The sequence below is a fragment of the Phyllobates terribilis genome, unplaced genomic scaffold, assembly GCF_046119375.1.
Source record: "Phyllobates terribilis strain yellow unplaced genomic scaffold, ASM4611937v1 Scaffold_1__5_contigs__length_1240528914, whole genome shotgun sequence".
Classification (NCBI taxonomy): domain Eukaryota; kingdom Metazoa; phylum Chordata; class Amphibia; order Anura; family Dendrobatidae; genus Phyllobates; species Phyllobates terribilis.
Window position 1 is genome coordinate 591581855 of NW_027362761.1, and position 25123 is coordinate 591606977.

Here is a 25123-nt window from a genome sequence, read left to right on the forward strand (position 1 = left end):
ATTATCATGCATGAAAATGATCTTGCTGCGGAATGCACGGTTCTTCTTCTTGAACCATGGAAGGAAGTGCTGTTTGAGAAACTCAACATACATTATGGAGTTCATCTTTACCCCTTCAGAGATCCTAAAAGGGCCGACAATCTCTCTCCCCATGATTCCAGCCCAAAACATTACTCCACCTCCTCCTTGCTAGCGCCGTAGCCGTGTTTGCATGGGGTATCCATCAACCAGCCATCCTCCACTCCATCCATTTGGACCATCGAGATCATTTCATGCATGATAATGCCCCTTCTCATGCTGCACATAACACATCTGCATCTCTGGCTGCTATGAGCATAAAAGGGGACAAACTTATGGTGTGGCCCCCATGCTCCCCTGACCTCAACCCCATTGAGAACCTCTGGAGCATCATCAAAAGGAGTGTCTATGATGGTGGGAGGCAGTTCACATCTAAGCAACAGCTCTGGGAGGATATTCTGTCCTCATGCAAAACAATTAAAGCAGAAACCATCCAAAACCTGACAAATTCAATGGACGAGAGAGTTCAGAAGCTCCTTTCGAACAAGGGGTCCTATGTGCAAATGTAACATCACCTAGAATAAAGTTTTGAGTTGAAAACTGTTTGATTTCAGTGTGTAATAACCTGCTAATGCTTATAATTGCAAAAATGGCCATTTTTTTGTTCTCTATTAAAATGAAAAGGTTGAAAACTCTGCTGTGCATAATAATTTGGAACATGCATTTTGAGTGCAGTTAGAGTTTTTCATTTTTTTAAAAATATACTGTTATCATAGGCAGTTTATACAAAAACCTTTCAATTGTACTCTAATAGTTATTTGACTGGAAAATTACAATGACTGCAATTCATATAGGTAATTTGGGAAAATCTGAGAAAATATTATTTGCATAATAATTTGGAACACAGTGTAAAGTTCGTGACGCCACCTGTGGTATGCGGCTAAAGGGAGCCGCCGCTGCGGAGCAGGTCCTCTGGACCTGATGTTAGTGCAGCAAAGCTGGTGTGGCTATCCACAGGTAGAGCTTAGCTCCAGGGCAGTGTAGATGTTATAGAAGATATAGGTGATGCTGGGCGTTGTAGTGCAGGGGTGATGGCGCAGATAGTAATCACAGAGACAGTGGGGTGCAGTCTTCCGAGTTTGGTTCACACTGTTATGGGGCATCTGCGGTTGGTTTGCACTGTTATGGGGCATCTATGGTTGGTTTGCACTGTTATGGGGCATCTATGGTTGGTTTGCACTGTTATGGGGCATCTGCGGTTGGCTCGCACTGTTATGGGGAATCTGCAGTGGTTTTGCACTGTTATGTGTCATCTGCTGTGGTTTTGCTCTTTTATGGGGCATCTGCGGTGGTTTTGCGCTCTTATGGGGCATCTGCGGTTGGCTCGCACTGTTATGGGCCATCTGCAGTGGTTATGCACTGTTATGGGTCATCTGCGGTTGGCTCGGACTGTTATGGGACATCTGCGGTTGATTTTGCACTGTTATGGGGCATCTGCGGTGGTTTTGCACTGTTATGGGGCATCTACGGTTGGCTCACACTGTTATGGAGCATCTGCGCTGGGTTTGCACTGTCATGGGGCATCTCCTGTTGGTTTGTACTGTTATGGTGTATCTGCGGTGCTTTTGCACTGTTATGTGCCATCTGCTGTGGTTTTGCACTATTATGGGGCATCTACGGTGATTTTGCGCTGCTATGGGGTATCTGCGGTTGGCTCGCACTGTTATGGGGCATCTAGGGTGGTTATGCACTGTTATGGGGCATCTGCTGTGGTTTTGCACTGTTATGGGCCATCTGCGGTTGGTTCGCACTCTTATGGGGCATCTGCGGTTGGCTCGCACTGTTATGGAGCATCTGCGGTGGGTTTGCACTGTCATGGGGCATCTACGGTTGGTTTGCACTGTTATGGGGCATCTACGGATGGCTCGCACTGTTATGGGGCATCTGCGGTTGGCTCTCACTGTTATGGGGCATCTACGGTTGGCTCGGACTTTTATGGGACATCTGCGGTTGGCTCGCACTGTTATGGGGCATCTACGGTTGACTCGCACTGTTATGGGGCATCTGCGGTGGTTTTGCGCTGTTATGGGCCATCTGCCGTTGGTTCGCACTGTTATGGGCCATCTGCAGTGGTTATGCACTACTGTTATGGGCCATCTGCTGTGGTTTTGCACTGTTATGGGCCATCTGCCGTTGGTTCGCACTGTTATGGGCCATCTGCGGTGGTTTTGCGTTGTTATGGGCCATCTGCGGTGGTTTTACACTGTTATGGGCCATCTGCGGTGGTTATACACTGTTATGGGCCATCTGCGGTGGTTATGCACTGTTATGGGCCATCTAGGGTTGGTTTGCACTGTTATGGGGCATCTACGATTGGCTCGCACTGTTATGGGGCATCTGCGGTGGGTTTGCACTGTCATGGGGCATCTACGGTTGGTTTGCACTGTTATGGGGCATCTACGATTGGCTCGCACTGTTTTGGAGCATCTGCGGTGGGTTTGCACTGTCATGGGGCATCTACGGTTGGTTTGCACTGTTATGGGGCATCTACAGTTGGTTTGCACTGTTATGGGGAATCTGCGGTGGTGTTGCACTGTTATGTGTCATCTGCTGTGGTTTTGCTCTTTTATGGGGCATCTGCGGTGGTTTTGCGCTGTTATGGGGCATCTGCGGTTGGCTCACACTGTTATGGGCCATCTGCAGTGGTTATGCACTGTTATGGGCCATCTGCGGTTGGTTTGCACTATTATGGGTCATCTGAGGTTGGCTCGGACTGTTATGGGACATCTGCGGTTGGTTTTGCACTGTTATGGGGCATCTGCGGTGGTTTTGCACTGTTATGGGGCATCTACGGTTGGCTCACACTGTTATGAAGCATCTGCGGTGGGTTTGCACTGTCATGGGGCATCTACTGTTGGTTTGCACTGTTATGGTGTTTCTGCGGTGCTTTTGCACTGTTATGTGCCATCTGCTGTGGTTTTGCACTATTATGGGGCATCTACGGTGGTTTTGCGCTGCTATGGGGCATCTGCGGTTGGCTCGCACTGTTATGGGCCTTCTAGGGTGGTTATGCACTGTTATGGGCCATCTGCAGTTGGTTTGCACTCTTATGGGGCATCTGCGGTTGGCTCGTACTGTTATGGAGCATCTGCGGTGGGTTTGCACTGTCATGGGGCATCTACGGTTGGTTTGCACTGTTATGGGGCATCTAGGGTGGTTATGCACTGTTATGGGGAATCTGCTGTGGTTTTGCACTGTTATGGGCCATCTGCGGTTGGTTCGCACTCTTATGGGGCATCTGCGGTTGGCTCGCACTGTTATGGAGCATCTGCGGTGGGTTTGCACTGTCATGGGGCATCTACGGTTGGTTTGCACTGTTATGGGGCATCTACGGATGGCTCGTACTGTTATGGGGCATCTGCGGTTGGCTCGCACTGTTATGGGGCATCTACGGTTGACTTGCACTGTTATGGGGCATCTACGGTTGACTCGCACTGTTATGGGGCATCTGCGGTGGTTTTGCGCTGTTATGGGGCATCTGCGGTTGGCTCGCACTGTTATGGGCCATCTGCAGTGGTTATGCACTACTGTTATGGGCCATCTGCTGTGGTTTTGCACTGTTATGGGCCATCTGCCGTTGGTTCGCACTGTTATGGGGCATCTGCGGTTGGTTCGCACTGTTATGGGCCATCTGCGGTGGTTTTGCATTGTTATGGGCCATCTGCGGTGGTTTTACACTGTTATGGGCCATCTGCGGTGGTTATGCACTGTTATGGGCCATCTGCGGTGGTTATGCACTGTTATGGGCCATCTACAGTTGGTTTGCACTGTTATGGGGCATCTACGATTGGCTCGCACTGTTATGGAGCATCTGCGGTGGGTTTGCACTGTCATGGGGCATCTACGGTTGGTTTGCACTGTTATGGGGCATCTACGATTGGCTCGCACTGTTTTGGAGCATCTGCGGTGGGTTTGCACTGTCATGGGGCATCTACGGTTGGTTTGCACTGTTATGGGGCATCTGCGGTGTTTTTGCGCCATTATGGGGCATCTGCGGTTGGCTCGCACTGTTATGGGCCATCTGCGGTTGGATGGCACTATTATGGGTCATCTGCGGTTGGCTCGGACTGTTATGGGACATCTGCGGTTGGTTTTGCACTGTTATGGGGCATCTGCGGTGGTTTTGCACTGTTATGGGGCATCTACGGTTGGCTCACACTGTTATGAAGCATCTGCGGTGGGTTTGCACTGTCATGGGGCATCTACTGTTGGTTTGCACTGTTATGGTGTATCTGCTGTGGTTTTGCACTATTATGGGGCATCTACGGTGGTTTTGCGCTGCTATGGGGCATCTGCGGTTGGCTCGCACTGTTATGGGCCTTCTAGGGTGGTTATGCACTGTTATGGGGCATCTGCTGTGGTTTTGCACTGTTATGGGCCATCTGCAGTTGGTTCGCACTGTTATGGAGCATCTGCGGTGGGTTTGCACTGTCATGGGGCATCTACGGTTGGTTTGCACTGTTATGGGGCATCTACGGTTGGCTCGCACTGTTATGGGGCATCTGCAGTTGGCTCGCACTGTTATGGGGCATCTACGGTTGGCTCGGACTTTTATGGGACATCTGCGGTTGGCTCGCACTGTTATGGGGCATCTACGGTTGACTCGCACTGTTATGGGGCATCTGCGGTTGGCTCGCACTGTTATGGAGCATCTGCGGTGGGTTTGCACTGTCATGGGGCATCTACGGTTGGTTTGCACTGTTATGGGGCATCTACGGTTGTCTCGCACTGTTATGGGGCATCTGCGGTTGGCTCGCACTGTTATGGGGCATCTGCGGTTGGCTCGGACTGTTATGGGACATCTGCGGTTGGCTCGCACTGTTATGGGGCATCTACGGTTGACTCGCACTGTTATGGGGCATCTGCGGTTGGTTTGCACTGTTATGGGGCATCTACGGTTGGTTTGCACTGTTATGGGGCAACTACGGTTGGTTTGCACTGTTATGGGGCATCTGCTGTGGTTTTGCACTGTTATGGGGCATCTACGGTGGTTTTGCACTGTTATGGGGCATCTACGATTGGCTCGCACTGTTTTGGAGCATCTGCGGTGGGTTTGCACTGTCATGGGGCATCTACGGTTGGTTTGCACTGTTATGGGGCATCTGCGGTGTTTTTGCGCCATTATGGGGCATCTGCGGTTGGCTCGCACTGTTATGGGCCATCTGCGGTTGGATGGCACTATTATGGGTCATCTGCGGTTGGCTCGGACTGTTATGGGACATCTGCGGTTGGTTTTGCACTGTTATGGGGCATCTGCGGTGGTTTTGCACTGTTATGGGGCATCTACGGTTGGCTCACACTGTTATGAAGCATCTGCGGTGGGTTTGCACTGTCATGGGGCATCTACTGTTGGTTTGCACTGTTATGGTGTATCTGCTGTGGTTTTGCACTATTATGGGGCATCTACGGTGGTTTTGCGCTGCTATGGGGCATCTGCGGTTGGCTCGCACTGTTATGGGCCTTCTAGGGTGGTTATGCACTGTTATGGGGCATCTGCTGTGGTTTTGCACTGTTATGGGCCATCTGCAGTTGGTTCGCACTGTTATGGAGCATCTGCGGTGGGTTTGCACTGTCATGGGGCATCTACGGTTGGTTTGCACTGTTATGGGGCATCTACGGTTGGCTCGCACTGTTATGGGGCATCTGCAGTTGGCTCGCACTGTTATGGGGCATCTACGGTTGGCTCGGACTTTTATGGGACATCTGCGGTTGGCTCGCACTGTTATGGGGCATCTACGGTTGACTCGCACTGTTATGGGGCATCTGCGGTTGGCTCGCACTGTTATGGAGCATCTGCGGTGGGTTTGCACTGTCATGGGGCATCTACGGTTGGTTTGCACTGTTATGGGGCATCTACGGTTGTCTCGCACTGTTATGGGGCATCTGCGGTTGGCTCGCACTGTTATGGGGCATCTGCGGTTGGCTCGGACTGTTATGGGACATCTGCGGTTGGCTCGCACTGTTATGGGGCATCTACGGTTGACTCGCACTGTTATGGGGCATCTGCGGTTGGTTTGCACTGTTATGGGGCATCTACGGTTGGTTTGCACTGTTATGGGGCAACTACGGTTGGTTTGCACTGTTATGGGGCATCTGCTGTGGTTTTGCACTGTTATGGGGCATCTGCGGTGGTTTTGCACTGTTATGGGGCATCTACGGTTGGCTCACACTGTTATGAAGCATCTGCGGTGGGTTTGCACTGTCATGGGGCATCTACTGTTGGTTTGCACTGTTATGGTGTATCTGCTGTGGTTTTGCACTATTATGGGGCATCTACGGTGGTTTTGCGCTGCTATGGGGCATCTGCGGTTGGCTCGCACTGTTATGGGCCTTCTAGGGTGGTTATGCACTGTTATGGGGCATCTGCTGTGGTTTTGCACTGTTATGGGCCATCTGCAGTTGGTTCGCACTGTTATGGAGCATCTGCGGTGGGTTTGCACTGTCATGGGGCATCTACGGTTGGTTTGCACTGTTATGGGGCATCTACGGTTGGCTCGCACTGTTATGGGGCATCTGCAGTTGGCTCGCACTGTTATGGGGCATCTACGGTTGGCTCGGACTTTTATGGGACATCTGCGGTTGGCTCGCACTGTTATGGGGCATCTACGGTTGACTCGCACTGTTATGGGGCATCTGCGGTTGGCTCGCACTGTTATGGAGCATCTGCGGTGGGTTTGCACTGTCATGGGGCATCTACGGTTGGTTTGCACTGTTATGGGGCATCTACGGTTGTCTCGCACTGTTATGGGGCATCTGCGGTTGGCTCGCACTGTTATGGGGCATCTGCGGTTGGCTCGGACTGTTATGGGACATCTGCGGTTGGCTCGCACTGTTATGGGGCATCTACGGTTGACTCGCACTGTTATGGGGCATCTGCGGTTGGTTTGCACTGTTATGGGGCATCTACGGTTGGTTTGCACTGTTATGGGGCAACTACGGTTGGTTTGCACTGTTATGGGGCATCTGCTGTGGTTTTGCACTGTTATGGGGCATCTACGGTGGTTTTGCGCTGTTATGGGGCATCTGCGGTTGGCTCGCACTGTTATGGGCCATCTGCGGTGGTTATGCACTGTTATGGGTCATCTGCTGTGGTTTTGCACTGTTATGGGCCATCTGCGGTTGGTTCGCACTGTTATGGGGCATCTGCGGTTGGCTCGCGCTGTTATGGAGCATCTGCGGTGGGTTTGCACTGTTATGGGGTATCTACAGTTGGTTTACACTGTTATGGGGCAACTTCGGTTGGTTTGCACTGTTATGGGGCATCTACTTTTGGTTTGCACTGTTATGGAGTATCTGCGGTGGTTTTGCACTGTTATGTGCCATCTGCTGTGGTTTTGCACTGCTATGGGGCATCTGCTGTGGTTTTGCACTGTTATGGGCCATCTGCGGTTGGTTCACACTGTTATGGGGCATCTGCGGTTGGTTTGCACTGTTATGGGGCATCTACGGTTGGTTTGCACTGTTATGGGGCAACTACGGTTGGTTTGCACTGTTATGGGGCATCTGCTGTGGTTTTGCACTGTTATGGGGCATCTACGGTGGTTTTGCGCTGTTATGGGGCATCTGCGGTTGGCTCGCACTGTTATGGGCCATCTGCGGTGGTTATGCACTGTTATGGGCCATCTGCTGTGGTTTTGCACTGTTATGGGCCATCTGCGGTTGGTTCGCACTGTTATGGGGCATCTGCGGTTGGCTCGCGCTGTTATGGAGCATCTGCGGTGGGTTTGCACTGTTATGGGGTATCTACAGTTGGTTTACACTGTTATGGGGCAACTTCGGTTGGTTTGCACTGTTATGGGGCATCTACTTTTGGTTTGCACTGTTATGGGGTATCTGCGGTGGTTTTGCACTGTTATGTGCCATCTGCTGTGGTTTTGCACTGCTATGGGGCATCTGCTGTGGTTTTGCACTGTTATGGGCCATCTGCGGTTGGTTCACACTGTTATGGGGCATCTGCCGTTGGTTCGCACTATTATGGGCCTTCTCCGGTGGTTTTGCGCTGTTATGGGCCATCTGCGGTGGTTTTGCACTGTTATGGGCCATCTGCGGTGGTTATGCACTGTTATGGGGCTTCTACGGTTGGTTTGCACTGTTATGGGCCATCTACGGTTGGCTCGCACTGTTATGGGGCATCTCCGATTGGCTCGCATTGTTATGGAGCATCTGCGGTGGATTTGCACTGTCATGGGGCATCTACGGTTGGTTTGCACTGTTATGGGGCAACTACGGTTGGTTTGCACTGTTATGGGGCATCTACGGTTGGTTTGCACTGTTATGGGGTATCTGCGGTGGTTTTGCACTGCTATGGGGCATCTGCGGTGGTTTTGCACTGCTATGGGGCATCTGCTGTGGTTTTGCACTGTTATGGGCCATCTGCAGTTGGCTCGCACTGTTATGGGGCATCTGCCGTTGGTTCGCACTGTTATGGGCCATCTCCGGTGGTTTCTTTGGAGGGTCGCACAGCCCTCCATGTGCTCGCCAGAGGTAGCCTGATTGCCATTAGGTACCAAGATGAGATCCTCAGACCCCTTGTGAGACCATATGCTGGTGCGGTTGGCCCTGGGTTCCCCCTAATGCAGGACAATGCCAGACCTCATGTGGCTGGAGTGTGTCAGCAGTTCCTGCAAGATGAAGGCATTGAAGCTATGTTCTGGCCGCCCGTTCCCCAGACCTGAATCCGATTGAGCACATCTGGGACATCATGTCTCACTCCATCCACCAACGTCACGTTGCTCCACAGACTGTCCAGGAGTTGGCGGATTAGTCCAGGTCTGGGAGGAGATCTCACAGGAGACCATCCGCAACCTCATCAGGAGCATGCCCAGGCGTTGTAGGGAGGTCATACAGGCACGTGGAGGCCACACACAATACTCAGCCTCATCTGGAGCATGCCCAGGCGTTGTAGGGAGGTCATACAGGCACGTGGAGGCCACACACAATACTCACTCTCATCAGGAGCATGCCCAGGCGTTGTAGGGAGGTCATACAGGCACGTGGAGGCCACACACAATACTCAGCCTCATCAGGAGCATGCCCAGGCGTTGTAGGGAGGTCATACAGGCACGTGGAGGCCACACACAATACTCAGCCTCATCAGGAGCATGCCCAGGCGTTGTAGGGAGGTCATACAGGCACGTGGAGGCCACACACAATACTCAGCCTCATCAGTAGCATGCCCAGGCGTTGTAGGGAGGTCATACAGGCACGTGGAGGCCACACACAATACTCAGCCTCATCAGGAGCATGCCCAGGCGTTGTAGGGAGGTCATACAGGCACGTGGAGGCCACACACAATACTCAGCCTCATCAGGAGCATGCCCAGGCATTGTAGGGAGGTCATACAGGCACGTGGAGGCCACACACAATACTCAGCCTCATCAGGAGCATGCCCAGGCATTGTAGGGAGGTCATACAGGCACGTGGAGGCCACACACAATACTCAGCCTCATCAGGAGCATGCCCAGGCGTTGTAGGGAGGTCATACAGGCATGTGGAGGCCACACACAATACTCAGCCTCATCAGGAGCATGCCCAGGCGTTGTAGGGAGGTCATACAGGCACGTGGAGGCCACACACAATACTCAGCCTCATCAGGAGCATGCCCAGGCGTTGTAGGGAGGTCATACAGGCACGTGGAGGCCACACACAATACTCAGCCTCATCAGGAGCATGCCCAGGCGTTGTAGGGAGGTCATACAGGCACGTGGAGGCCACACACAATACTCAGCCTCATCAGGAGCATGCCCAGGCGTTGTAGGGAGGTCATACAGGCACGTGGAGGCCACACACAATACTCAGCCTCATCAGGAGCATGCCCAGGCGTTGTAGGGAGGTCATACAGGCACGTGGAGGCCACACACAATACTCAGCCTCATCAGGAGCATGCCCAGGCGTTGTAGGGAGGTCATACAGGCACGTGGAGGCCACACACAATACTCAGCCTCATCAGGAGCATGCCCAGGCGTTGTAGGGAGGTCATACAGGCACGTGGAGGCCACACACAATACTGAGCCTCATCAGGAGCATGCCCAGGCGTTGTAGAGAGGTCATACAGGCACGTGGAGGCCACACACAATACTCAGCCTCATCAGGAGCATGCCCAGGCGTTGTAGGGAGGTCATACCGGCACGTGGAGGCCACACACAATACTGAGACTCATCAGGATCATGCCCAGGCGTTGTAGGGAGGTCATACAGGCACGTGGAGGCCACACACAATACTCAGCCTCATCAGGAGCATGCCCAGGCGTTGTAGGGAGGTCATACAGGCACGTGGAGGCCACACACAATACTGAGCCTCATCAGGATCATGCCCAGGCGTTGTAGGGAGGTCATACAGGCACGTGGAGGCCACACACAATACTCAGCCTCATTAGGAGCATGCCCAGGCGTTGTAGGGAGGTCATACAGGCACGTGGAGGCCACACACAATACTCAGCCTCATCAGGAGCATGCCCAGGCGTTGTAGGGAGGTCATACAGGCACGTGGAGGCCACACACAATACTGACCCTCATCAGGAGCATGCCCAGGCGTTGTAGGGAGGTCATACAGGCACGTGGAGGCCACACACAATACTCAGCCTCATCAGGAGCATGCCCAGGCGTTGTAGGGAGGTCATACCGGCAAGTGGAGGCCACACACAATACTGAGACTCATCAGGATCATGCCCAGGCGTTGTAGGGAGGTCATACAGGCACGTGGAGGCCACACACAATACTCAGCCTCATCAGGAGCATGCCCAGGCGTTGTAGGGAGGTCATACAGGCACGTGGAGGCCACACACAATACTCAGCCTCATCAGGAGCATGCCCAGGCGTTGTAGGGAGGTCATACAGGCACGTGGAGGCCACACACAATACTCAGCCTCATCAGGAGCATGCCCAGGCGTTGTAGGGAGGTCATACAGGCATGTGGAGGCCACACAATACTGAGACTCATTGTGACTTGTTTTAAGGACATTACATCAAAGTTGGATCAGCCTGTAGTGTGTTTTTCCACTATAGTTTTGGGGGTGACTCCAAATCCAGGCCTCCATTGGTTAATAAATGTGATTTCCATTGATGATTTTTGTGTGATTTTGTTGTCAGCACATTCAACTTTGTACAGAACAAAGTATTCAAGGAGAAGATTTCATTCATTCAGATCTAGGATGGGGTATTTGAGTGTTCCCTTTATTTTTTTGTGCAGTGTATATGCAAAAAAAATAGTCCCCGAAAACCCCTTTAAAGGATATGAACCTTCTTACCAAAATGTATGTGAAATGTTAGGTAAAAGCAGAGTTTCACAAAATACTGTGGATCGTTGGATTCTGCATCCTCTATGAACCACTGTACATAGCAGACTGCAGAATGAGTCACCAGCGAATCCATCAGCGAGCTCGTTATCGCTCCTCTCCTGAACCATCTGCTACATCAGTTTATGACCAGATAAAGATGGTTATGGCTTCCCATGAGCTTGGGAACTCCATCACAGTGGCGCACACTATGCGATGAACATCTTATTAGATAGTTTAGACGTTTTTCCACTTTTTTTTAGTTTTTTTTTTTTATATGACACAATCAGTTTTATACAAAACCTACAAAAGACAAAAATATATCTCATACCCTACCATCATTATATATAAATGTAAAGCAAAGTTGCATAATAAATATAGGGTACTTAGTGAACTATTTTTGATCAAAAAAAGTATACAAGCCGTCCCACCAGCGGCAAGGTGACCCTAAATTGGGACGGTACCTATACTGCCTCTATTAAAAACCTTACTGTATATCAAAGTTGAAGTAATGCATATAAAAGGGTAGACAAATAGGACCGGGTCCCAACTCCAGACCACCTAGGCCCGTGGTAAGCTACATATATACTAATCAGCTCAACAAAGGGGATGCCACACCCTTAAATTGCACAGAATGCAAACAAGACAAAAAACCAGACAATGTGAACTGAGGTCTAAGATGGTAGACATGCAAGAAATAGGAGCATGTTCACACTAGCAAAAAGAAGCAAAACCTACAAAAGACAAAAATATATCTCATACCCTACCATCATTATATATAAATGTAAAGCAAAGTTGCATAATAAATATAGGGTACTTAGTGAACTATTTTTGATCAAAAAAAGTATACAAGCCATCCCACCAGCGGCAAGGTGACCCTAAATTGGGACGGTACCTATACTGCCTATATTAAAAACCTTACTGTATATCAAAGTTGAAGTAATGCATATAAAAGGGTAGACAAATAGGACCGGGTCCCAACTCCAGACCAATCAGTTTTATGTGTAAGTGAAATATGTACAGTGATGTTTTAAAGTTTGTGAACCCTTGAAAATTTTCCATATTTCTGCATAAATTTAACCTAAAACTGCATCATATTTTCACAAAAGTCCTAAAAATAGTCAAAAATAATACACTTTGTAATTTTTTTTAAATGAGGAACATGATGCAATATCACATGTCTGTGAGTGACAAAAGTATGTGAACTTTTAAAATTAGAAGATAATTTGAAGGTAAAATTAGAGTCTGGAGTTTTCAACCAATGGGATGACAATCGGATGTGAGTGGGCGACCTGTTTTATTTAAATAACAAGGATTTATCAAAGTCTGATCTTCACAACATGTTTGTGGTAGTGTATCATATCATGGCATCAACAAAGGAGATTTCTATGGACCTCAGAAGAATGGTTGTTGATGCTCATCAGGTTGGTTTCAAAACCATTCTCTAAAGAATTTGGACTTCACATATCCACAGTCAGACAGACTGTGTACAAATGGTGGATATTTAAGAGCAGTTGACCAACATACATCAATCCAAGAGCAAGTAAGATAAAAGATGGGGATATCATAAAGGAACCCAAGGTTACCACTAAGCAACTAAAGGCTTCTCTCACATTAAGTAATGGTTATGCTTCTGGGTTAAATGAGAAGTGTTGTTTGGACAATGAAAATCACTGCTGTACAGCATAAAAACCTCAAAGAGCAAAGGGTCAAATACTTTTGACACTCACTGATCCAATATCACGTCTTTTTCCTGATTTAAAAAGATGAAGTCTAATATTTTTGCCTCATTTATTTGATTTACTTCTTTTAGGACTGATGCAGTTTTAGGTTAAATTTATGCAAAAATCTTGGACATTCTGAAGGGTTCACAAACTTTCAAGCAGCACTGTCTGTATACCTCTATATTCCCCTCTCCATGTTGCAGTTTTGGTGCCTGTGTATTTGCTCCCAGGGCAAGTTGGACCTGCCGCCTGTTTTCGCTTCTCCTGTATTTGCTTTCCTGGTTAATATTTGATACTTCGGTAAACGCTTGTTCTCCTTTTCAGGTTTTGATACAACACATCTCTCCCAGGAAAAGCCAAGACTGAAAGAATCCCGTCTGTCCCGGAATAACTTGGCCCCTTTACCGGATCACTGTGTTAAGAAAAGTAAGAAGAGATACAACAAATATCTGATATCTGAGACGGGAACAGAAGCGGAAAGTACGGCTACATGCACAGAGTCCGTTCCGAAAAACACCTGAAAAATTGCTCAAAAATTGCTTGGAAGACTCTTCGCTGGTCGTATGTTGGTTTTTGAGCATTTTTTTTTTTCGCTTTCAGGTTTAAAAAAAAGCCTGGTGGGAAAAAAATAAAGCACATGACACTACTGCTGATGGAATCCAATCCAAATTGGAACTGTCCAATCAAAAGGCAGCAAAAAAACCCTCCAAAAACGCTTGAAAAACTCTTTCAGGAAACTAAAAAAGTCTCTCCAAAAATTCTCCAAACAAGAAGAGTGTTTCCTGAAGTGGTTTCCAATAGAACATGTGTCATATTTGACTGCCTCATAAAAGAAAGTCCATGTGCATATAGCCTTAGGGTATTGTGCATATAGCCTGAGGGTATTGTGCATATAGCCTGAGGGTATTGTGCATATAGCCTTAGGGTATTGTGCATATAGCCTGAGGGTATTGTGCATATAGCCTTAGGGTATTGTGCACATAGCCATAGAGTATTGTGCATATTGCCATAGGGTATTGTGAATATTGCCATAGGGTATTGTGCATATAGCCATAGGGTATTGTGCATATAGCCATAGGGTATTCTACACATAGCCTTAGGGTATTGTGCATATAGCCATATGATATTGTGCACATAGCCATAGAGTATTGTGCATATTGCCATAGGGTATTGTGAATATTGCCATAGGGTATTGTGCATATAGCCATAAGATATTGTGCATATAGCCATAGGGTATTGTGCATATAGCCTGAGGGTATTGTGTACATAGCCTTAGGGCATTGTGCACATAGCCTGAGGGTATTGTGCACATAGCCTTAGGGTATTGTGCATATAGCCATAGGGTATTGTGCATATTGCCATAGGACATTGTGCTTATAGCCATAGAGTATTGTGCCTATAGCCATAGGGTATTGTGCATAAAGCCACAAGATATTGTGCATATAGCCATAGGGTATTGCGCATATATTCATAGGTTATTGTGCATATAGCCTTAGGGTATTGTGCACATAGCCTTAGGGTATTGTGCACATAGCCTTAGGGTATTGTGCATATTGCCATAGGATATTGTGCATATAGCCATAGAGTATTGTGCATATTGCCATAGGGTATTGTGCACATAGCCTTAGGGTATTGTGCATATTGCCATAGGATATTGTGCTTATAGCCATAGAGTATTGTACATATAGCCATAGGGTATTGTGCATATAGCCACAAGATATTGTGCATATAGCCATAGAGTATTGTGCACATAGACTTAGGGTATTGTGCACATAGACTTAGGGTATTGTGCACATAGACTTAGGGTATTGTGCACATAGACTTAGGGTATTGTGCACATAGACTTAGGGTATTGTGCACATAGACTTAGGGTATTGTGCACATAGCCATAGAGTATTGTGCATATTGCCATAGGGTATTGTGCATATAGCCATAGAGTATTGTGCATATAACCATAGGGTATTGTGCACATAGCCATAGAGTATTGTGCATATTGCCATAGGATATTGTGCATATAGCCATAGAGTATTGTGCATATAACCATAGGGTATTGTGCATATAGCCATAGAGTATTGTGCATATTGCCATAGGATATTGTGCATATAGCCATAGAGTATTGTGCATATATCCATAGGTTATTGTGCATATAGCCATAGGGTATTGTGCACATAGCCACAGAGTATTGTGGATATTGCCTTAGGATATTGTGCATATAGCCATAGAGTATTGTGCATATTGCCATAGGATATTGTGCACATAGCCTTAGGGTATTGTGCACATAGCCTTAGGGTATTGTGCACATAGCCTTAGGGTATTGTGCACATAGCCTGAGGGTATTGTGCACATAGCCTGAGGGTATTGTGTACATAGCCTTAGGGCATTGTGCACATAGCCTGAGGGTATTGTGCACATAGCCTTAGGGTATTGTGCATATAGCCATAGGGTATTGTGCATATTGCCATAGGACATTGTGCTTATAGCCATAGAGTATTGTGCCTATAGCCATAGGGTATTGTGCATAAAGCCACAAGATATTGTGCATATAGCCATAGGGTATTGCGCATATATTCATAGGTTATTGTGCATATAGCCTTAGGGTATTGTGCACATAGCCTTAGGGTATTGTGCACATAGCCTTAGGGTATTGTGCATATTGCCATAGGATATTGTGCATATAGCCATAGAGTATTGTGCATATTGCCATAGGGTATTGTGCACATAGCCTTAGGGTATTGTGCATATTGCCATAGGATATTGTGCTTATAGCCATAGAGTATTGTACATATAGCCTTAGGGTATTGTGCACATAGCCTTAGGGTATTGTGCACATAGCCTGAGGGTATTGTGCACATAGCCTGAGGGTATTGTGCATATAGCCTTAGGGTATTGTGCATATAGCCTTAGGGTATTGTGCATATAGCCATAGGATATTGTGCACATAGCCATAGAGTATTGTGCACATAGCCTTAGGGTATTGTGCATATTGCCATAGGATATTGTGCATATAGCCATAGAGTATTGTGAATATTGCCATAAGATATTGTGCATATAGCCATAGGGTATTGTGCATATAGCCTTAGGGTATTGTGCACATAGCCTGAGGGTATTGTGCACATAGCCTTAGGGTATTGTGCATATAGCCATAGGGTATTGTGCATATTGCCATAGGACATTGTGCTTATAGCCATAGAGTATTGTGCCTATAGCCATAGGGTATTGTGCATAAAGCCACAAGATATTGTGCATATAGCCATAGGGTATTGCGCATATATTCATAGGTTATTGTGCATATAGCCTTAGGGTATTGTGCACATAGCCTTAGGGTATTGTGCACATAGCCATAGGGTATTGTGCACATAGCCTTAGGGTATTGTGCATATTGCCATAGGATATTGTGCATATAGCCATAAAGTATTGTGCATATTGCCATAGGATATTGTGCTTATAGCCATAGAGTATTGTACATATAGCCATAGGGTATTGTGCATATAGCCACAAGATATTGTGCATATATCGATAGGTTATTGTGCATATAGCCTTAGGGTATTGTGCACATAGCCTTAGGGTATTGTGCACATAGACTTAGGGTATTGTGCACATAGACTTAGGGTATTGTGCACATAGACTTAGGGTATTGTGCACATAGCCATAGAGTATTGTGCATATTGCCATAGGGTATTGTGCACATAGCCATAGAGTATTGTGCATATTGCCATAGGATATTGTGCATATAGCCATAGAGTATTGTGCATATAACCATAGGGTATTGTGCATATAGCCATAGGGTATTGTGCATATAGCCACAAGATATTGTGCATATATCGATAGGTTATTGTGCATATAGCCTTAGGGTATTGTGCACATAGCCTTAGGGTATTGTGCACATAGCCTTAGGGTATTGTGCATATAGCCATAGGGTATTGTGCATATATCCATAGGTTATTGTGCATATAGCCATAGGGTATTGTGCATATTGCCATAGGATATTGTGCTTATAGCCATAGAGTATTGTACATATAGCCATAGGGTATTGTGCATATAGCCACAAGATATTGTGCATATATCGATAGGTTATTGTGCATATAGCCTTAGGGTATTGTGCACATAGCCTTAGGGTATTGTGCACATAGACTTAGGGTATTGTGCATATAGCCATAGGGTATTGTGCATATATCCATAGGTTATTGTGCATATAGCCATAGGGTATTGTGCATATTGCCATAGGATATTGTGCATATAGCCATAGAGTATTGTGCATATTGCCATAGGTTATTGTGCACATAGCCACAGAGTATTGTGCATATTGCCATAGGTTATTGTGCATATAGCCATAGGGTATTGTGCATATATCCATAGGGTATTGTGCATATATCCATAGGGTATTGTGCACATCGCCATAGGGTATTGTGCACATAGCCTTAGGGTATTGTGCACATAGCCTTAGGGTATTGTGCATATATCCATAGGTTATTGTGCACATAGCCATAGGGTATTGTGCACATCGCCATAGGTTATTGTGCATATAGCCATAGGGAATTGTGCATATATCCATAGGTTATTGTGCACATAGCCATAGGGTATTGTGCACATAGCCACAGGGTATTGTACACACAGCCAGATATTTTACATAGATTCTAGAAATGCGACTTTTACCAAATGTTACATTTTTTGGTGCATCTCACTCCAGTTCTCCCCGGCGTAAGGTTTCCTGTAGGAGCTTTCAATCTGGCGCATTTTTGTGTCTTTTCCAAGCATTTACGGCTTTTGGTGCTGACAAATTGTAAAAAATGGTTAAAGACAAAAAATCAAGAGAATTTTTCATTTTGTGCCGAATTCTTGAACCATGATTTTGAAAAATTTGGCACAAATGTCAGCAAATCCCACAAGACCGAAAAAAAAAGTCACTTCAATAAATTGTCAATTATAAATCAATTGAGAAGAGCCCATTAAAAAGACAGATAAAAGAGCTGTAAACTCTCTGGCTGATTCTCAGTTTACTCACTAAAACAAAAGTTTGAATGAAATCGAATTGCAAAATATATATATATATCTTTTGCCCAAAAAATGCATGCATTTAGGTAAAGTTGAAAGTTTGGATGCAGTTAAGTAAAGTTTTTTTTTTTTTTGCTGCATCTCCCACAAAATAATTAAATAATATATGGAATAAAAAAAAACTACAGCTCAGCACACAGAAATAAAGCCCTCACCCAGCTCCATCATTTGAAAAATAAAAAAGTTACAGTTCTTGGAAAAAGAGTAAAAATGAAAAGAGGGAGTAATGACCAGATATCCAATTTCGGTAACTCTCAGCAATCAGAGATAAAAATAATAATAATGATAATAATAATAATATTTTCCCTTAATTGGAGAAGCACAAGATCGGCGCATTATCAGCCGGAAATCTAGAACAAATATTTTTACAATTTCAGGAATTTCTCTTCCAAGAGTAAAGCAAACACAATGAAGGAGATTCTCAAGGTCACAGAAAATATAGCGGAGGGGAGAACACAAAATTATTTCACGGTGGTGGCCGGGCTCAGGAAATCCTGTCACATGCCGTAACTTACTAGTAGCCGGAGAGTGGAAGCAAAAGCAAAACATCTTTTTTTTCCCACTAATTCAAAGTTTGACGTTGCAACCAGTAAGGAAATTGGGCAGTGAGGCGGCAATAATTGCCCGGGAATTGGGAACTTATTTAGGTTACAAAACAAATATGGTGTTTTAGGGTGGGGGGCATTTAACTGTAAGAAATTCTGTTACTCGGCATCAGGTGCATGCGCAGAGTGTTTGCACCGTTCTGGGCAGAGGAACCAATTTTGCTCTGCGCATGCGCCAGTCCGGATGTGAAGATGTTCCCTCTCGTTGGTTTCGGTGGCTGAATGACTGCACACACCATTGCCCTGCAAGTTACGGTACATCCAGACCGACCCATGCGTAGTGTGTCCGCCCTGCACTGGACGGAGGAATCAATTCTATTCTGGCCCAAAATAAAGATGTTCCCTCCTTCTGGTACAGTAACTCTGGCGTGAGCTGAATGGCTACAGACATTGGTCACTCAGTAGTCATGACGGGCGCATGTGCAAAACTGAATCCGTTCCTCTTCCCATAACTGGGCATGTGCCAGTTATTGCTCTACAGAGCGGCATATAGATGAAAAAGAATATATATCCCCCACATCGCAAAAAAAAGATGGTCTGGTTTAGCACTGCTGGTCCACAAGATTTGCATAATATGGATACGCCCAGTTGACACTTTTTTTCTTCTTTCCGTACAAATTTTGGTAACTATTGGTTATAACTTTAGAATGGTATTAGAAAAAGTTTTGAAGGGGCGAAGAATTCTCAAGAAAGTTTGATTGAAACTAATGTAACTTTATTGACTTTTCTTTCTTCTTTTTTTTTTCCCAGTCCAGCTGCCAACTGGTCCAGTCTGTCAGGGTGTGAAGAAGTCGATGTCTTTGCCTTCAAATTCATTAAGAAGCGGAAATAGTTTATCTCCGTTAATCTTTACAAAAACTCAGAGTCACTCCTTGTATTCTTTCCTACCGGTCCTGAGACGAGAGCCCCTGAGAACGACGCGCGTTCTCCCGGCCATCCCAAGTCAGAGGGCAGGACAGAACACAACAGAAGGCCTTATGTCCTCCCCGAAAAAGTCTGATACCAACGACTAGCGCCCCCCCCCCCCGCTCCGGCCTCCCCCGTCTGTATGTTACATGTCTGTTCCCCTATAGTCGGATTTGTGAGAAATGCATCGTGTGAGTCATTTGTAACTCGGGTGAATATGGACACGACTTCTGTTTTTTTTGCTATTTTTTTAAGAGATTGTTTTATAGATTGTTCTTTTGTGATCTTCCATGACAAATTGTTCGAAGGATTTACAAGAAAATGTTAAATTCCATATGTTGCCGTTTTTTTTTTTATCCAAAATATTTGCTTTAAAAGTGGTAAATAAAAATGAAATATGCAAAGACGATCATTCTGCTTCGATTGATTCTTGCAGATTTTCTTGTCCGGGCTTCTTTGCAGACAGCTTTGGTGAGTGGGGGGAGATTTCTGCTGCAGCAAGCTGCTTCTCGGCAGCACGGACATCCATTGCCAGCCTTGATAATAAACTCAAATCACCACCCATATCTCAGCTTCCTGGTCTCATCAGAAGGAAATATTTTTACATGGTTTTGTATGGGTCGTTTATGTATGAGACGGGGGAGGGTGGTGGTACAATTGCTACGAGTCACCTCAGCAGGTCCAGTTGTGGTGGACCCGGCCTGTCCATATCGCTTCTTCAGAAGCTCCTTGACATCAATGTGGAGCAAGGAAAGTCCAGAGGAAGCAGAACACAATGCAGGTCCTGGCCTGGGGCCGCTGTTTGCACTTGGGACGTTCTCCTTGCTTTGACTCCTTCCTTTCAATATCTCCTTTAGTTACTAACAGCTTCCCTTTGTTTTCTCCTAAGGACAGATGAAGAAGAACGTTGTTCCTGCGCTGCCGCCTGACAATTCCCTTTGTGATCTTCGGAGCTTTTACATCTTTCTATTCTCTTTTTGTAAGATCTGTCACAGAGGCGAAATGCGAAGCTTCTCATCCGAATGGAAAAAAATCTAAAATTCAGCCGCTCCGACTTGTTTGTGCTACTTCTGTGTCCCCTGGAAGTAACTTCTTCTTCTACTTCTGCATCTAATGTAGCTACGCCACAGCGTCCGCGTCATCACAAAACATAATCGGAGACTGGATGTAAACAAAGGAACACAATGCGACACCCACGCGAACACTTTCAGGGCGAATTTGCACGATTAAAAATGAAATCTTTTCTGAAAAATAGAAAAAAAAAAATATTCTTGTTACTTTTAGAACAATTCACACCTAACAAAGTTACTCAGACTGATAATAAAAAATGCCCCTGTACACTAAAAAAAAACTTTTTGTAGAAAATAAAAAAAAAACCCTGCTAATAAGTATCTGGATTCCAGCACAATGGTCAGATATGTCATCAGATTCTGATCAATGGGGTTCGGCTGCCAGGATCTCTGCGGATCCTGAGTGTCTAGAGTCCATAGTCCTAGTTTAGATCTGCGGCCCCTTCCTTGCAGCACAGAACCATTTGACTCGCCCCCTGGGCCGTGGGGTACCCAAAACCGGGCTTCAGTGCGATGCTGGGAGTAGTAGTGGCAACCCGATCCCGTGGCTCAGGGTGGTCAGACCAAATTCTGTGGCAGTCTATTTATAGAGCTATGAATGTCCGACTACGCCACCCGTGGATTGCGGTCAGGGATGACCGCCGCTGCGAGGAAGACCGCTGAGGCTGGTGTTGGTGTGCAGCACAGGGATAGGATAACTCCCCACGGGAAGAGTGTAGCCTCAGGGCAGTGTAGGTGGATGCTGGGGGTGATAGTGCAGGCCGCAGTAATAAGAGTTCAGAGTCGGCTTCAAACAGTCCAGGGTCTTTATTGTAGGTATTACTACTGACCCAACAGGAGTACCGGGCAGGAATGGGCCAGGGTGTCTGAGGGCATTCGGGCGAGCCCCACTGATCAGGGTGAGTGTGAAGGCCTACCGTTCTCTCTCTGCCCTTGCTGACTATCCCCCTTTTCGTGGTGTAATAGCCCACGTCCCTGAGCTGGCCGTGTACTTCGCCTGTATGGCTTGCGACTCGGGCCTTAGGTACCTTTTGCTTTTCCGTGCTGTACCGGTCCCTCTGTGTGGCGGAGCCTCCAGGCTTCTTAGGCCAAGGGACCTCAAATCCATTGCGGGTTGGTTATCTGCTGCAGGGCTTGCAACCCTGACAGCCTCAGACCCCAATGTCCGGTGGTGATTCTCTCAGCCAGGACCGGCTCTCGTCGCCTCTGTCCCTGGCTCGCAGCTTCTCCTCTGCCTCACGGACTCCTTGGCTACAGCTGAACTGTCCCTCCTTCTCTAGGACCAGTCTCAGTCCTGAGCTAGGTCGTCCAGTTCTCTCTAACCCTGCCCTCAGTTCCAGCTTTTATAGGGACAGCCTGCTCCCCCTACTGGCCTGGGACAGGAGGTGCTGTATGCTAATTGTCCCTGACCAGGGAACCTCCCTCCTGCTCTTAGACACAGCCTTTAATATTTGTGGCATCCAGGCCTGGGGTAACACACATTCAAGCTCCACTTGGGAAGAGTCAAAGCAATCGGACCCTTATCGATAAGAAAATTATGACAAATCCTAGCAATGAGATTGTAGACTTGTGTGCAGCTTCATGACCTTTGAAAGCCATTCATGATGCTCCGGACACAGTTTTTTTTGCCGATTTTAAACTTCGTAGGGAAATGAAACACAAAGTAGCCAATTTATCACCTGTGTGTTCTTTTTAAGTAATGTTTTTGAGCTTCCTCTTATCAAAGAATCTTCTTAGACCTTTTGGAGCTAGTGGTCAGCGATGAATATTCGGGTCTGCATTGATCCGATAATTATGGGAGATATATTTTCAGCGTCATAGCAAAGGCACAAACAGAACGCATTTCTGACTAGTCCAGAGGAAGATGGGGATAACTTGGTACCCGGGCCTTTAGCCTGGCCATTAGGGATGTCGTGGTGGTCGGCTCCCGGGCCCGTACCCTGGGCCTCTCTTTAAAAAGGGGATTGATATTTGTAAAGTTTATAAAAGAAAGAGTTCGTGACGCCACCTGTGGTTTCTGGTGAGGATCACCAGCGCTGCGCAGTCCACTGAGGCTGATAATAGGGCAGCTTTATGGTATAGCTCTCCACAGGTAGAGCTGGGCCTCAGGACAGTATAGGAACGGGGATGCAGGATTAAGAGACTACGCCGGGCCAGAGCAAGAACAGGGACGGACACGATAGTCACTTCAGTACCTTTTACTGGTGGAATTTCAGGCACTCCCCGGAGCACTGTAGGGTGAAGGGTGTATGTCCGGATCCTCCCCAATGAGCAGGTTTTGGGCCTCCTGGTTCTTGCTGCTGGGTAATAAGTTTCTGACCTGCCTGGAGCTAGGCCTAACTTTGTCTCTGTCCTGCACTGGCTGACCTTGTGGTAGGGCCTTCTCTTGGAGTGCACGCTCCCGACCTACGGGGCCTATGTGTCTCCTGGCTCTGGTACGTATCAGCACTTTAGCGATCCTGGGACCTGTAGTTCTCCAGGGATTCCGGTTTATCTTACTGGGTCGTGGAGATCCCGGCAAGCTTTGGACGCGGTGTCCGGTAACTTCTTCTTACGGGTGAGCTAGTTAAGCTCCTCTGCCCCCTATGTACTAACTCTCTACTCCTTCGCCTTCGGCCTACTCGAGCCCTCAATAGGCCACTCACACAAACGGCAGTGTGCCGCGATTCACCGATCTTATGGCGCCGGCACACCTACAGCTCACCTCACTGAGCTACACCTGAGTCTGGACTCCGCTCTGTATTCAGGCTTGCACCAACTGAACTCGCAGAGGAATTGCTGAGTCACTGAGCTCCACTGCAGACTGACCTGTTTCTGTGTCTCGCTCTGCAGGAACTCATCAACAGACTAACGGCTGCCTGGCTCCACCTTCCCTTATATATCTCCCTAAGGAGCTCCCTCTGGTGGTCTGAGGTGGAAGGTGGAGATGTGTGAATGGTTATGGGGGCCTCTTGTGGAGGAATCCTTCAATACACCCTTCTGGGTCTGTGATGCCAAGCACAGCTGGGCTTCATATTCCCTCATATCATCGTTGTAGCATCGGCGTCTCTGCCCCTTGCTAGGCAGAGACGGCGTCCCTATCACCTTCCCGCTCCTGGCGTGGCGTCCTCCAGCGCTTCTCTCCCCGTCCTAAGGAGTTCCCGGCCAATTGCCGGAGGACCTCCCATATATAAGGCACCTCCTCCAAAATGGAGGTGCCCAAGCAAAGTTGTTGCACAGTTACTTATCTCTGCTTCAGCCCTCAGGTTCCGCTGCTAGCCTCACTCCTCATCCTGCCTGCCAGCCTGTTATCTGCCCGTTATCTGCCCGTTACCTGCCGAGCCTGCCAGCCCGCTCACCTGGAGCGCTCACCTGTCACCTGCCTGTTACCTGCCTTGTCTGACAGCCCACTCACCTGGGAGCGCTCACCTGTTACCTGCCTGTCACCTGCCTGGTCTGTCAGCCCGCTCACCTGGGAGCACCCGCCTGTTACCTGCTGTGTCCGTCAGCCCGCTCACCTGGGAGCACCCGACTGTTATCTGCTTGCCTAGCTGGAGGCTCCGCCGTCACTTGCTGTGACCACCTGCTTGGTAAACCTAGAGACTACTACTTGCTCTGCTGTCACGTCCCGTGACCACCTGTCAGCTAACCAGAGACTTCTGTCTGCTTGCTGTGTCCATCCGTCATACCAGTCAGTCCCAGCCATCTGACCCGTGGGAGCCACCTGCTCTCTTACAAGGTCGTCCCCAGAGTAGCACCTGGTCCCTCTGCCCGGATCCTCCCTGGTCACGGAGTCGTTAGCCGCCGTCCGACCAGGGTCGGTTCAGGTTGATACTTAGTCACGCCCCTCTGGTTCCCTCCTTGCACCGCGGCACAGAAGTTCCACCACACGGACCCGTAACAGTTTGCTCGGGCCATGGAACCCGGTGGCACCCAAGCTCCCTCGCTCTCTGACCTATTCCACGAAGTCTCCCGTCAGAGATCCCAACAGGAATCCATCCTGAACCACCTGCGTAATGTCAACTCCCGCCTGAACACACTGACTGCTCCACCAGGACCTGCCTCCAGTCGCACGACTCACGCCTCGGCAGCACCGCTGCCCATCAATACCATGGTACCCGGTCCTGGTCCCCGGCTTTCTGCACCGCCTCGTTTTGGTGGAGACCCCGCCTTGGCTCGAGGCTTCATTATCCAGTGCACCCTGCACTTTGAACTCTTGGCACATCATTTTACCTCCGACCGGGCCAATGTGGCCTTCATCATGTCCCATCTCACTGGGGAAGCACTGGCTTGGCTTAATCCCCTGTGGGAGAGAGGGGATCCCCTGGTATCCAACTTGTCAGCTTTCCTCACTGCTTTCCGGAAAGTCTTCGATGAACCGGGACAAAAGACCTCATCAGCCTCCTCTCTGCTACGTCTCTGCCAAGGGAGTCTCAC

At 47.8% G+C, this 25123-nt stretch overlaps 1 protein-coding gene across 3 annotated transcripts in view; it reads left to right on the forward strand.

The window, feature by feature from the left end:
• The window catches only part of ANKRD55 (ankyrin repeat domain 55), a 108431-nt gene extending 88387 nt beyond the window's left edge, over positions 1-20044 (forward strand). Inside the window, exons 10-11 of one of the 3 annotated variants that reach the window (XM_073682179.1) lie at positions 13399-13554; positions 19482-20044. In XM_073682179.1, the coding sequence (XP_073538280.1) occupies positions 13399-13554; positions 19482-19744 (419 nt within the window). In that variant the 3' untranslated portion in view covers positions 19745-20044. The remainder of the gene's footprint in view (positions 1-13398; positions 13555-19481) is intronic. The other 2 variants (XM_073682192.1, XM_073682187.1) reach the window with 2 other exon arrangements.
• The last annotated feature ends 5079 nt before the right edge of the window (positions 20045-25123 follow it).